This window comes from Polyergus mexicanus, unplaced genomic scaffold (assembly GCF_030449975.1).
Source record: "Polyergus mexicanus isolate NDT 795.1 unplaced genomic scaffold, iyPolMexi1.0 SCAF_18, whole genome shotgun sequence".
Classification (NCBI taxonomy): domain Eukaryota; kingdom Metazoa; phylum Arthropoda; class Insecta; order Hymenoptera; family Formicidae; genus Polyergus; species Polyergus mexicanus.
In genome coordinates, this window is record NW_027223338.1 from 3948205 (window position 1) to 3962203 (window position 13999).

Below are 13999 nucleotides of genomic sequence, written 5' to 3' on the forward strand. Positions count from 1 at the left end.
GTATGCCCACGCAAGGTACGTTAATTTTCACTATACACTTGGCGTGTCAAATATTAGGTATCCTGAAACAACCTTTGTGTCACCGCGACATAGCGACGCATCATGTACGCGTAGATACGTATTTACACATTTTGCACGTTAGGGCTCCTTCGAGCTATATACTATACGCACAATGATCGGTTTTCTATTTGACGCATGGATTCACATGGAGTCAAAATTAAAGGATAGAAAGAAAGAAAAGACTATATGGTGTCGCAAACATAAGGTCTAATTTTACAAATGACATAGCAAGAATATACCATATACGAGAAGTTTTTGTTTCTTCAGAATTAGATATTTGGAGAACTACAATCGGATTTCGCGAATTAATCTTAATAACAATCTTAGAAAATTATATAATATATAATATAATATGATATAACCCATACAGCACCGAAAGATTGCAAAACGTTGCATAGATCTTACATTGAAACATTGTAATATTGCATAGAAGTTGCGAAATGTTTCTGCAATGTTACTGCAAGCCTGCGGCAACGTTGAAATGTCCGCCCTCAGAAATATTTCAATGTAAGACTACAGTAATGTTACGGTGCAATGTATTTGTAATATTTAAATACATTGCTACAAATGTGCAAAACGCTTCAAATTTAATACATAAACTTTGAGAACATATAAAAACATCCAAGAGAGATAAGAAAAAAGATTGTGAATTTACGCAATTACAACGAGTTTTTTCTCGTCTCTCTTGGATGTCTTTATATATTCTCCAAGTTTATTTATTAAATTTGAAGCATTCTGTGCATATTGAAAAATTATTATCAAATTTTTGCTTTTATATAAAAATGGGAACTATTAAACAATTTTCTGTTATCTAATTAACATCGCTATTTTATAAATTATTTACAAGTTTAAGAAATTGATAATGATTAAAAAATTTAATTCATAAAAATTAAAATTTTATTTATATAAATATTAAACTCCATATCTCAAGTAGACAATAAACGGATAATTTTAACTTTTTTCGGATAATTATTTGTCCGATTTCTGAACACTCAATTCAATATCTGAATTTCCTGTGTTGGGATTGTATCAGACAAATTAATCTGATAAAAATAGTTATTATACCTTTAATATTACTAATCGCTTTTTGCAAGCTTTATATAACCATCGTGATTAAAACTTAAATACGGGATAGATAACGCAACGCGCGCCGCATAGTGGTAAACGAACGAAGTAGCGATTATCAAAAACTGTCTTTTGTAATGTTTTTGAAATGTTGCTGTAACATTCTCATAAAATATTACAATTCCATATTCCAATAATGTCTCAACAATATTTCATTGCAACTTGCAAGATTGTAACATTGCTGCAATGTAATTGCAATGTTCTGTGCTGTGTGGGAATAATCTCTCCCCCCCCCCCTCACCCCCCATTTATAATTCAAGAGAATTATCAAAGCCTCGATTATCAAAACAAACGATGAGTATTTTTTTTCTTGGTACACATAGATCGAGAGGTAAAGAGAGAGGGTGTGCGAAACTGGAAGAATGTCGACCTCGAAAGGAAGGCAAGTTTGCGCATCCCCCGCGTCATTCTTTCGCGGAGAGAACATAATTTGAACATAATAAAATAATGCGCGAAGGGGCGTTATAACGAATTGAATTTCTGCAGGAATGACCTAAAGGCGCGCGCGCCGTAAAAGGGGGAGTTCGACAGATATCCTTGTACGCAAAGTTATAATAAATTCAAAACGAACGAGGACAAAACATACCCAGACACGCACACGCACGGGCGAGGGCAGGGCTCTCAGGTTACGTCTGGATTTCGCATAGAATATTCCACGCGCGAATTCACAAAGCCCTTGGTTTTGTGCTAAAAGTATCTAAAAGCCGGCCGTTAAAGCACAGGTGAGCGGGGAGGGGAAGGGGGAGGGAGCGGGGGCGCCAGGTGATCTCGAGTCGCGTGAGAATAGGACGCGAAATTTCTCCAATCCGACTTTTCTCAAGTTTCTCAAAGGACGCGCTTTCCCGCGGCGGTATACACTTATCGCAACTTTTTGCCATATCAGAGTTTTATATTCCAATTACACTCTCCGTTATCTCTCGCCAAAGTTTTTAATTCTAGATTTTCATATGTATTTATTTTTCGTAACTTTTTGATATCTCTCTCCGTAACATCAATCCCGCTGTCATTGCTTTTTATAATTTCGAGAGAGAAGATATTCGGAGAAGTACCGACTGTAACTTTATCGTTTCTCTCTATATCATGTCGATCTTATTTTATTTGTTCGATCTTTACCGTGTCGATTTTACTTCGATTGTATTGTACAGAAAGTTAACAAATTGATGACTATATCCATCTCTTTCTACTTACTTTCTTATTTTTAATTTTTCTGAAACTCACGTCTCTCTCGCGTTCTGTAATTGTCGTTTCGCAATAGGTTTTATTGAGAATTGATGTCTTTGGCGATAATTTATGGTAAATACATACGCACGGTCAGTAAATAGCTCATGATTAAAAAGAATGCGTAAACATACGTTTCCTAAAGTGGTTGAAGCTTATTTTCACGCGCTGTTGCTTCTCGCGATGAAATAAATATAGCAGGATCATTTTTATTCATCTTGTCAAACAGATAATCATACATCATACTATTAAGGTTAAAAAGAAATTGCAAAACGTGATCTTAAATCAGCTAACGTATAGCATAACGAAAGATTTCGTCTTGCGTAGATCCTGTTTAATATTATCATATCAAAAAAGATAAAAATCTGCTTTTTGTCGAAAATATTAACATAAATTTTAATACGCCAGATGAAAAACAAAAAAAAATCAAAAAAAAAACGGCCATTCTTCATTTCCTCTGAATCATCTTTCGCGCCGAATGACAAATGTAAAAAAAACATGAGTGATTTTAATCTTTACGAACGGAAAAATTTATATATTTCTTAGACAAATTATTATTAATATCTCAATCGCAAATGATATGGAGTTTATGCGTATATTCGTTTTTTTCTCAATAATGAAAGATACGAAGTGAGATATGAGAAGTGGATTATAAATCTGCGATAACTTGCAAATTACATGACGTCAATATAATATCGGAAGGAGTGCCTCTATTTAAAATTTTATTTTGCATATTCTTGATTACGTAAAATTTATACAATATGCGAATAATATCTTTGATATACCGATTTTGATCTCTCTCTCTCTCTCTCTCTCTCTCTCTCTCTCTCTCTCTCTCTCTCTTTCTCTGAATATAAACTTTCGTTATATTTTGTCATATTTAGTTACGCATATCTCATCTTTGCGTATGCAATTGATTTTCAGGTTTCATCCATGTATTAATTTGAATAACGCTATCAAATGAATTAATAATAAACAATTAGGTTAATTAGACGTCCAGATTGCCAGGAAATGCGGACTGTTAATAATTTGTTTGCGTTATCGTTGTACACAGTTTATTTTCTATAGCGTAAATTGTAGATGAACAGAAATTACAAAATATATGTCGTTACGTATTTACATTTTTCAGTTCTGTTACAGAGAACTGTTCTTGTTTTAAAATAACAAAAGGATTAAAGCTCGCGCGAGAGAAATTTTTGGCAGTCGTCGTATGCGTCGTAATTGCGCCTCTCGCGGATGGTATCGCAAATTTTATATAACTCGGTATTCTCTCTCTTTTTGCGCATATTCCGGATGGCACTCATCTCTACGATTGTTCTTCGCAAATAACGCGCCGCGAGTCCGAGCTGCTAGTCATTCTCGATGCTGTAATTTATTAATGATGTTAATTCTAGGCAGAACAAAGGAAATATCTCTCGCTGGCGGCTATCGATATTGCGTTTGTAAAATATGGATTACGCGGGAGATGTCCGTAACAGGTGCACACGCCCGCCCGACCTCTGGATATAATAATACAATATTCCATGTTCTATTATATTCACGGTCGGATAAATTTATTACGAGCTATAAAATCCTAAACGATAAACAGACCACGCGCATTCTCTCAAGGCGCTATAAAAAGATAAATTATATATGTAATAGTTGCATAGTATTTTCAATCAACGCTAGACCTTTATTCGTTGTTAATTAGGACGTTCGATCAAAGTTGCTTTTTACAAAGCAGGATTAATAGATAATTTTATATACGCATCTCTTCATTATTATACAAGTTTTGAGCGAGTTATAAAATCGATGTACGCGAAAAAATTTAATGTGAGTTTCGATGAATCAGCAGTTTGCAAATGAAAAATTTATTTAGGAATATATTTTATAAATTGTATACATAAATTTATATATATAGTTTATACATATATATATATATATATATATATATATATATATATATTTATATATAAATTTATATATAAATTTATATATACATATATAATTTATAATTTATTTGTAAATATATATATATATATATATATATATAATTTATAAATTTATGTATATATATTGAACATATATATTTTATTATTATTATTCAAGTCGCGTTATTTTGTACGTATAATTTTTATTGGATGATTTTAGAGATGAAATATTACACAACTAGCATCCTATCGCGAATTAGTTCGGCAAATAACGCGCATCCTTGAGAGAATGCATAATCGTTTAACCCGCAAGATGTGACACTCCTTATGCAGAGGCTTGCGCAACGCTCGCGCTAAATCCCGTCTCGGAACTCCGATTTTTCTCGCATGTGTGTCGCACTGTTTTCGTTGCCATTATCGGAAAAGCAACATATAATTCGTCCGCGGCGTGCCGCGCTACTTTAAAAAGGTACAAATCGATTAACTCAACGTTGGTTAAATATTACTTTTGCAATTGCCGCTGAATGCCGCTAATGAACGCGCACTCGTGCAAAAGCGCTGACGCGCGCGCACTCTCTCTCTCTCTCTCTCTCTCTTCTCTCTCTCTGTCTCTAATATCGCATGCAAAATTCTTGTAACGCGTTAATCCATAATTTTGTGATTTTTCTTCTTCTAGTAAATATCTTGAGGAACGAGAGCACCTCGATGAGAATTTCTCGGGAACAAAATCATCGTTATAAACGGAGAGGTAGAAGGGGAGAGAAGGAAGAATAATTTTTCTGCGTTTTTCTAGTTAAAAAGTCGAAAACTTCTGCGACGAAATGCAAACAGAATTAAAGTTGGGGTATTCGCGGGAGCCGAGAGGAGTTTTTAAATCGATTTAGAAACCCCTTGTGTATATCCGGCAATATTTACACGACATAGAGTGATTCGCGCAGATGCAAGGCGAACATCCGAGGTTTGCTCACCTGTGACGCGCATCGTTTCGCACCTCCTCCCATCCTCTCTTCGCGAGGACGTAAAGAGACGAAGGGGAAAAAGGAGGGGCGGGGGGGGGGAGGAGGAAGGAAGGGGTCCCCGAAGAGATCCGCGAGTGAGGCCGATTCGACGAATTCGGGGTCCAGTCATGCGAGGGGCCCGGGTATAAAACAGCTGATCGGCGCCGCTGTCAGCATCAGTAGTCTAACTTCGCTCGAACATGAAGGTAAGCGTAATTCTCTCTCCTTTGTTCACCTTGGCTTCCCCATCCGCCCTTTCTTCTTTATTTTGTACCTGTCCTCGTTTGACCTTTGGTAATCCTTCCTCTTATTATATATTGTATATATAATGGCGTCTCTCTTTCTCTCTCTCTCTCTCGTCTTTTGTGTTTTTTCTACATTCGTTCGGTTATCCCGTGTCTGTCCATTTTTTGAATTTTTGAAAGATTATTGTCGTCATATAACATTAATCGTAATTGTAATTTTTTATTACGTTTCCTTTACGCAAGTTTTTTTTATAACGTTTTATGTAAATGAAAATATATAACGCAAATGGAGCGCTGATTTTCCTCCTTATAATTAACGTGTTTATAAGCAACATGTTGCGAATATTGTCTAATGGGAATTTCAAATGGCTTCGATTCAATGTTATTCAATAATGTTTCTTCTCTAGCTGTCCTTCATATATTTTCTGATTGCAGATATTTAAAATTTAAAATCTTCTTTCTTGTTATATAATTTTTGATTCCTGAATTTTTTTTTCTTTTATTTTTTTACTTTTTCCTTACCACGTGGGGGATCGCATAGACGTTAATTTCCACGTTTTATTCGGTGAAAATCCGGTCTCGAGAGATCCAAAAGTGAATAATGCAGCGTGAGCTCTTTGGCCTTCGTCGAGGTTGTTTCACGTCGTTAACGACCTCGGAGACCATTTAAGAGTCTCCTACAGTGATTCAAAACGTCTGTCTTTGTACATCGTTGCAAAAATTCGCCGTTAATCCGCCGCGCGTGTACGTTTTTGCGACTCTGTCGTCGGCGTCTTGAATCGCGAACGACTCGCGTCGAATCGAGGTGAAATTTCTTCACGAGAGTGAAAGGCGTCAGGAAACGTTGTTCGTGGTGGTAATGGCGGCTTGATTGCGTAATGAGGCTTACACACAAAAGCGTGCGTAAGCCGTGTGTAAATAATTTTCTTTCTCCCGTCATCTGGAACGCGCGTCTAGATTCCATCTTGATCGATAAAACATTTCCGTTTCTATTTGGCAAGATCTTTGCTAAACGATCGTCGCTGGTATTAGTCGATAATCGTAATGTGTTTTTAAATAGAAATTTATAAATCAACTGAATTAAATATTATATTTCTCAATTGAATCTCACGATCAAATCTATTATAGCGTAATTTTGATTTTTTCCCGGTTTGTTTAAAAGACTCTTACTGACACGCGATGCAATTACATATCTCATATATAGACGTAGCTTCATATATTAAACGTCACGGCAATCTTATCACTTTGGAAGAGCCGAATGTCTCTGGGCGGGTCTACAGGATAACATCATTCCGGTCGCTACCCTTCGCGCGTTTTGCTCTTCACCAAAGTATAGTGGGTATCACGTACTTCTCTACAACAGGTCTATTCTATACTAATTAACGTCCTAACTAACTCTCTGGCATTAACCCGTTATGTACTAGCGTAACCATCTGCTCGCGGTCTTCGAGGGGGTGAGAAATTCCCTCGCTTCGAGTTTGAACCAACTCGTCGAAGCTGTCACGATTTGCATTTTCGTCGAATCGAATCACTAATTTTGAAAAAAAAAAAAAAAAAATCAAAATCCAAAACAAAAAAATTACGTTTCTCGTAAAATGTTTATTAAAATTATTTGAGATCTCCATCTCTCCATCTATCTTTCTCTCTCTATATCATATCTTATGGAATTAGATATCACACACGAAAACGTAAATCTTTTTTATGTTCTTTTGTTCTTTCCTTTTATTTTATTTTTAATATAAATCTGAATAATTTAAATTCTTAATTTAAATCAGTAATTAAAATAGAAAGTAGATGCAAAACGTTTAAAGATTATAAATCCATCTTATGAACTGAGAACTTGTTTCTCTCTTCTTCTATATCAGACTGGATTGGATAGTTTATGTAATTCAAGGTCTATTCAATTTCTCAGATTTCTTGCGCGAAACGATAATTGATATGAGATATCTTAAAACTAGAACAATCAATACCATTTTATGATGGAGCTAAAAAGAGACAAGTGTCCTATATGCGAGAATATCTTCTTTCTTCTTTCGCGCAACGTGAAACATTTATTGTTCCAGTTTTTTCTATGTGTAATATATTTACATTTCTCTCCCCCCCCCCCCATCGTTCGTCTAAATAATAATAATAATTCTTCAACGTGATATCTACAAACGTGATAATTTAAATAAAATACACGGATTTAATTATTTTAACGAGCTGTGTCTTAAAAGAAATTGATTTATTCCAAAAATTTTCGTTCTCGAAAAAATAGACTATCTCGATGTATTTTATATACGTTATATCGCGCATGAGAGAGAGAATACGATATACGAGAGAAACGTGACTTTGATGTTCCGCACGCATAGAAGTGTCTGTTAACGCTCCGTGCAGTCGCGCTTGAGAAAGCGTTTGACACACTCTGTGTAATTGAATTGATTTCTAAACGAAGAGCTCTGTACGTCTCACTGGTCCTTCACTCTCGTCTTTACCTACTAATGAGACGTGCGACGCTCGCTTCTATTTTCTGCAAGCCTTTAGGGGCCTGTATTTTCACTAGGGGCCTATAGAGGAATTTCTATAGAAATACCATCACGCGAGAGAGAGAGAGAGAGAGAGAGAGAGAGAGAGAGAGAGAGAGAAATATATATATATATATATATATATATATATATATCACGCACATACGATATAATATATACGTGCGCTCGTTGGTATTCACGTCGTTGCGTTAAATACGTCCGCATACGATTCGCCGCGTTTCGGCCGCAAACATTTGGTCATGCTCGACATTTAACGTGAAAAGCGAAGCCGTATCTGTCCCAACATTTTGCTCATTGTCAACCGACGTCGCGAGTCTCTCGCGTTTATCTCGCGAAATCCCGCGGGAATTCATGGGCGGAGATTTGGCGCCTCGTTCAAACCTCGCACACCTACCTCACTCTTTCATACAGACATCGATATCGGGATGCTGTAAACAGCATCCCGAGATTTCGGGATAGTTTCTATCGTATATCGCGAGAAATTCTTCTAATATTTGATCCAGGTACTGGCTGTACTCCTCATCGCGGTAGCTTGCGCTCTAGCGGAGGACAAATATACGACCAAATTCGACAATGTCGACATAGATTCGATCCTGAGGAGCGAGCGTCTGCTCAAGAACTATGTGAATTGCCTGCTGGAGAAGGGAAGCTGCACGCCCGATGCCAAGGAACTCAAAGGTGAGATATTTCATTAATCGTTAGCCTCGCTATCGAAACGTTAATCTTAAAATTGTATCGTTATCCTTTATGATACAACACGCAATTCTTGTAACGCGCGACCTACACAATATGAAAACATAATAATAACGTAAACGTAAAGCGAACTCTGGAGGAACACAGCGCTTGATTGCCTGCGCATCTCATCTGTGCGCGATAATGCGACAAAACACGTACGATGAAATGAAACGGTAATGAAACGATCTCTCACATGCTTTCCAACGCGCGCGAGAATCAGCCTTGGCACACTAATGATATGATATAGACCCAGACAGCACAAGGATGTCCTTAGGACGTCCAAAGGACATCCAGGACATACATGTATGGTATCCTCAGATCTCCTCTGGATGTCCTGAGGAAGAGTAAATGATAGCCGTATATTAACCTCTAGAGAATCCAGGGAGATCCTGTGGAACATCCTAAGGATTTTTATAGGATATGTTAGGGATATTTTTCGTATGTTTCAAGGAGCAAATTTAAAAATTTCAATATAAATTAAAATTATGTTTTGTTATTTACTGCCAATATTAAAAATCTAATATTAAAAATAGTTCACCGTTCTTTAATATTTGAGGCTTTCGTGCTGTACATGAATATTTTAAGTTTGGCTCCCGGGTTTGAGTTGTGTAATATTTTCTAAACAATCCAATATCTGAATTCCCTATGTTAGGATTGAATCAGAAATTGAACTGATAGAAAATAATTACATTTGTAATTTCCTGTCAGTTGCTCTTTGCAAGCTTTATATAATTCTCATGACCAAATCTCAAATACGAGTTCGCGTGTCGCATAGCGGTAAACCAACGAACTACTGGTTGAATACTATTGTTTGTAAAGTTTTTGGAATGTTGCGAACAGTAACATTTCTTATGAAATATTAAATAAATAATAATTTTGGATATATGAAAATGTGCGCATCAAATTCAATTATTAATATTAAACGAAATTAATGTTAACAATTAATTGCACATATATATGTCCTCTGGAAATCCAAAAGACATCCAATATAATAAACAGGGCAGATATATCCTACAGACATCCAGGGATTATCCAGTGGACATTTATAGGACATTAATACTTATTATAATACTTAAGATTTCTAAATTATATTAAATAGCCGACACAACTAAACATAATTATGTATGCATATTAAATTTTTATAAATATATTTATAATAATATCTTAAAACATCCTACAAATGTCCTGAACCGTCCTGGACATATTCAGAATGATCCTGAGCATGTTTTGTGCTGTCTGGGCAGGGTGTTAGAAAAGTCTGGAAACGGTCAAATATCTCGAAAACGAAACTTTTCTGAGAAAAATGTTTCCAACCAAAGTTGCATGTTGCAGAGATCTAAGTGGCCATTATGTAATAATATTAGTATGACCTAAATAGCACCGTCAAGGTCATATAAAAATCACTTTGAATTTTTTTAATGGAACCCCCTATTTTTCATTACATATTCTTATAGCTTATCTCGAGAGCTTTCCAAAACATTATAATAAAGTATTTTTTTATTAAGTACTTTTTAAGTTATTTTATATTTTAATCTGACATATTTTGATATAAAAAATTAAATATTAGGTGTACAACTTTGCTTCCGCCGTTTTTTTCCGAAATTCGAGGCTATTGTAAAAAACTGGTTATATGTCTTTGAGGCGTTTTGAAATTGCTTGTTGAGTCACTCCCAATGATCGTGCCAATTCTTTTTGACTTTGACTCGAATCTTCATTAAGTAATGCCTCCAATTCTGCATCTTCGAAAACCTTTCTTCCACCGCTATGCCGATCTTCGACGTGAAAATCACCGTTCTTGAAGAGTTGAAACCACTCACGACACGTTCTTTCGTTAATAGCGGCTTCACCATAAGTATTTGAGTGCATTCGATGAGCCTCAGCCGCAGATTTCTTCATATTGAAACAAAAAATTAAAACCTCTCGCAAATGACGAGAATTTGGCTCGTAAACTGACATTTTCAATCGAGAATAACTTTATGATGCAGACACAAATCGACTAATGTTTCTATGGGGTTATGTTGACAGATGCCCAAGTTTATTGCATAACGTCTATGATCTATTTATTTCGACCACTACTTACCGCTAAAGCCATCTATAGGAAAACGGCGGAAGCAAAGTTGTACACCTAATATCTCGTAAAATATTTAGTTTTCGATAATCTTACCGTGATACTTTTATGTACAGGATAATGAGACAAATCAATTAGTATAAAAAATAGTTGTTTTTAAAAAAGTTATTTACAATGTATTTTTTTAAACAATTATTTGTTTTTTTTTTTTGGCACTAATTGATTTGTCTCATTATTCTGTAGATAGAAGTATTACGATACGATTATCGAAAACTGAATATTTTACGAAATATTTTATTTTTTAATCCGTCTCATCCCCATCGAAGGATGCACGATGCGAGATCGTTTTGTTAACGATGGTACGTATGTACGAGAAGCGCGCGCATATCGCGCTTCCTTTAGAGATATGAATAATACACCGCAGTCGCCGATTGTCGCCGAGAAGATTTCGGCAAAAAAAGTACACGTCGTCGGGGAGATATTTGCGCAAACATATGTTTGCGGTTAGCGGCGCAAATAATTATTGTCAATTTTTTTCACGTAAAAACTCTGCTCCCCCACAGACGAATGTAACGCGTTTTCTATGCGCCAAAGTGTCCCGTATAAAAACTATCGGATGTTCTTTTGATAGTAGATACTCTGGCGAATTTAGAACAGATCTTCCTTGACAAAATTGTCGAGGAAGGAACATCATTGTTTGCAAGTTTCCAATCATTTTCCACATCATATATCTTTGTAACTAAATCTAAAGTTAAAATTTTCTATTAAAGTAAAGTAAACCTGAAATTGACTTGAAATTAATTAAAGGATGTAATTTTGTTCACCTTTCAACTCTCTATATAAAGTTTAGTTTGCGGAAAGCCCTTCTTTTTTTTTAATCGCTTATAACTCGGAATTTATTAACCTTAATATTTTTCTTAAAGATAATTCGTCTCCAAAATGATCAGAGAATTTACTATTAAAAATATACTTTGAAACATTCTGTATATTAAATTCATCTACACAGAATCTCATGCAAATGGGAACTAGAAGTCAATCGATTTTTATCGGCGCATTTCTGTAAATTATATTAATTACCAATAACTTGATTTTTATTTTCTCGCCATTTATCAGAAAATCACATTTATCGTCTTCTTTCTCTTCTCGAGTTTCTTTTTTTCTCAGCATGGTTATCCCATAGAACGAGATAAAACGCGCGATGGACGATAATACGTTACCGAAGATATATAGTCCTTGTCTCTCACGAAAATTCACGAGCGATATGCGCGGGTGTGCGACCAGCTGACCATAGCAGCTGGCGCAAATGACGCGGGACGGCAAAAACGTTGGGGCGAATTCTGCACGACATCGAATATCCGAGAAATAACATACATTATTATGAACTACGCTCTACGTCGCAGAACTTGGTCTCCCAGTGAAAACGATCTGCGCGCACACATTGAAGAGTTTATGTGTCAAAGTATCTCTAACGAGAAAAAATATAAATTTAGAATCGGGATAAAAAATAAGAAAATCCAGGTTCAACTATTTTAAAGAATATTTAAATCGACGTTCCGTAATGCTAATCGATTCCGTGCTTGCCTTCGTCTCAAGATCGTTATACCTTGTCACACAGATACGTCCCTGATCTGAATTCCTGTTGCGATTCTTTCAGAGCACCTTCCGGACGCATTGGAGACCGGGTGTAGCAAGTGCAGCGAGAAGCAAAAGAATAGCTCCGAGAAGGTCATCCGGTTTCTAGTTAACAAGGTACACGCTTTTGCATTCGTATATATACGTCACCGCCTGTCACTTTTCACCGGGCTAATGAAACGCAGGGTCGCGCGTAATGAGTTGACACCAGAGGGTGGTGGATGAGAGAACGTTCTCTTTGGGAAAGGATACGTCGAGCCGGTTTAAATGTCGCGAAACTAGTTTGACTTTCATGTAGAGACGGGTTAATGCTCTCTGGATTGCCGGGGTGGTGCGACGAGGGGTATCCCAGTGATTCGTTGCGCCAGGAAAACTCTCGCATCCGTAGCCAAATAATTTACCGGCGATGCGAATCCGCCTCCGTAAACCTCCTTCGAAAACCGATTTCATCCCCGGTCGGCCAGTCGTTTCCCTTAGAGGGGTTTCAATCCGGTTCGTGTTACGTTCACCGTATTTTCCGCGGTTCTTGAAACATTAAACATATTTTTACGGTCGGTACGAATACGGAGCTTTAAGCGCGCTCAAAGACTATATGTATAAAGATTTGTCTTTCAAAGATATATAAGATTTTGTTTTTGAAATTAGATGGCTTTATTGTATTTTTACTATTGTATTTTTATAGCTTGTTTAAGTAATACGAATTTCAAAATAATGTTCATGTAGCAGCGATATAATTTAGTATGTCTCTTGATATGAGAAACGTTTAAAACAAAAAAATTGAAAAATTTTTAGAATAAAAATGTTTATATGACTTTATACCGACACAATAGTCGACAACACATTTCATTTTATCGATGAAGGCAATCTTGTACATTTTTTATTATGAAAGAACGATTGCTCATTTGACCATATGTTTTATTGCAGAAACCAGAAACATGGGAGCAACTTAAGAAGAAGTATGATCCTACTGGTGAATTCTCTCACAAGTACGAGGATGAATTTGAGAAGCGCAATATAAAAGCATGAATAATTTAAATTTTCTTATCTCCCTTCTGTCTTCCCTATTTTTCTACACCGCGCGGATTAAATAAATCCATTAGTTTTTCGCAATTGTTTTTACAACTCTATTTAGTTCTTTGAACGGAATATTGGAAGCTATAAGGAAAGAACTTTTGTTTTAATATGTTATAGTGAATATAATAAACGGATCCGTTTAAAAGGATATTATGATATTTGCGTTATTTAGTCAATTATACGATAGTCCAATTATTGTCATCGATCATTTATAAGTCTAGTCTCCTCCTCTCCTTTCTCTTCCCGCTTCTCCTTACCTCTGTCTCTTCGTTTGACGGGCAAACAACGTTTGTATACCAGTCACGGCCGGCAATAATATATTTCTCGGTTTCCGCGGCTCTTCTCCCCCGAAAGCAGTTCGACACTTCGGGAAGAGATAAATCCAGGCACAATGCCGAGAAAAGTTCCC

The 13999-nt window shown here is 36.1% G+C and overlaps 1 protein-coding gene across 1 annotated transcript; it reads left to right on the forward strand.

The window, feature by feature from the left end:
* Positions 1-5411: 5411 nt before the first annotated feature.
* On the forward strand, positions 5412-13738 carry LOC138941403 (ejaculatory bulb-specific protein 3-like). Its single transcript, XM_070311044.1, has 4 exons — positions 5412-5517; positions 8585-8759; positions 12539-12633; positions 13441-13738. The coding sequence occupies exons 1-4, from the start codon at positions 5512-5514 to the stop codon at positions 13540-13542; spliced, it is 378 nt and encodes a 125-aa protein (XP_070167145.1). The 5' UTR covers positions 5412-5511; the 3' UTR covers positions 13543-13738.
* The last annotated feature ends 261 nt before the right edge of the window (positions 13739-13999 follow it).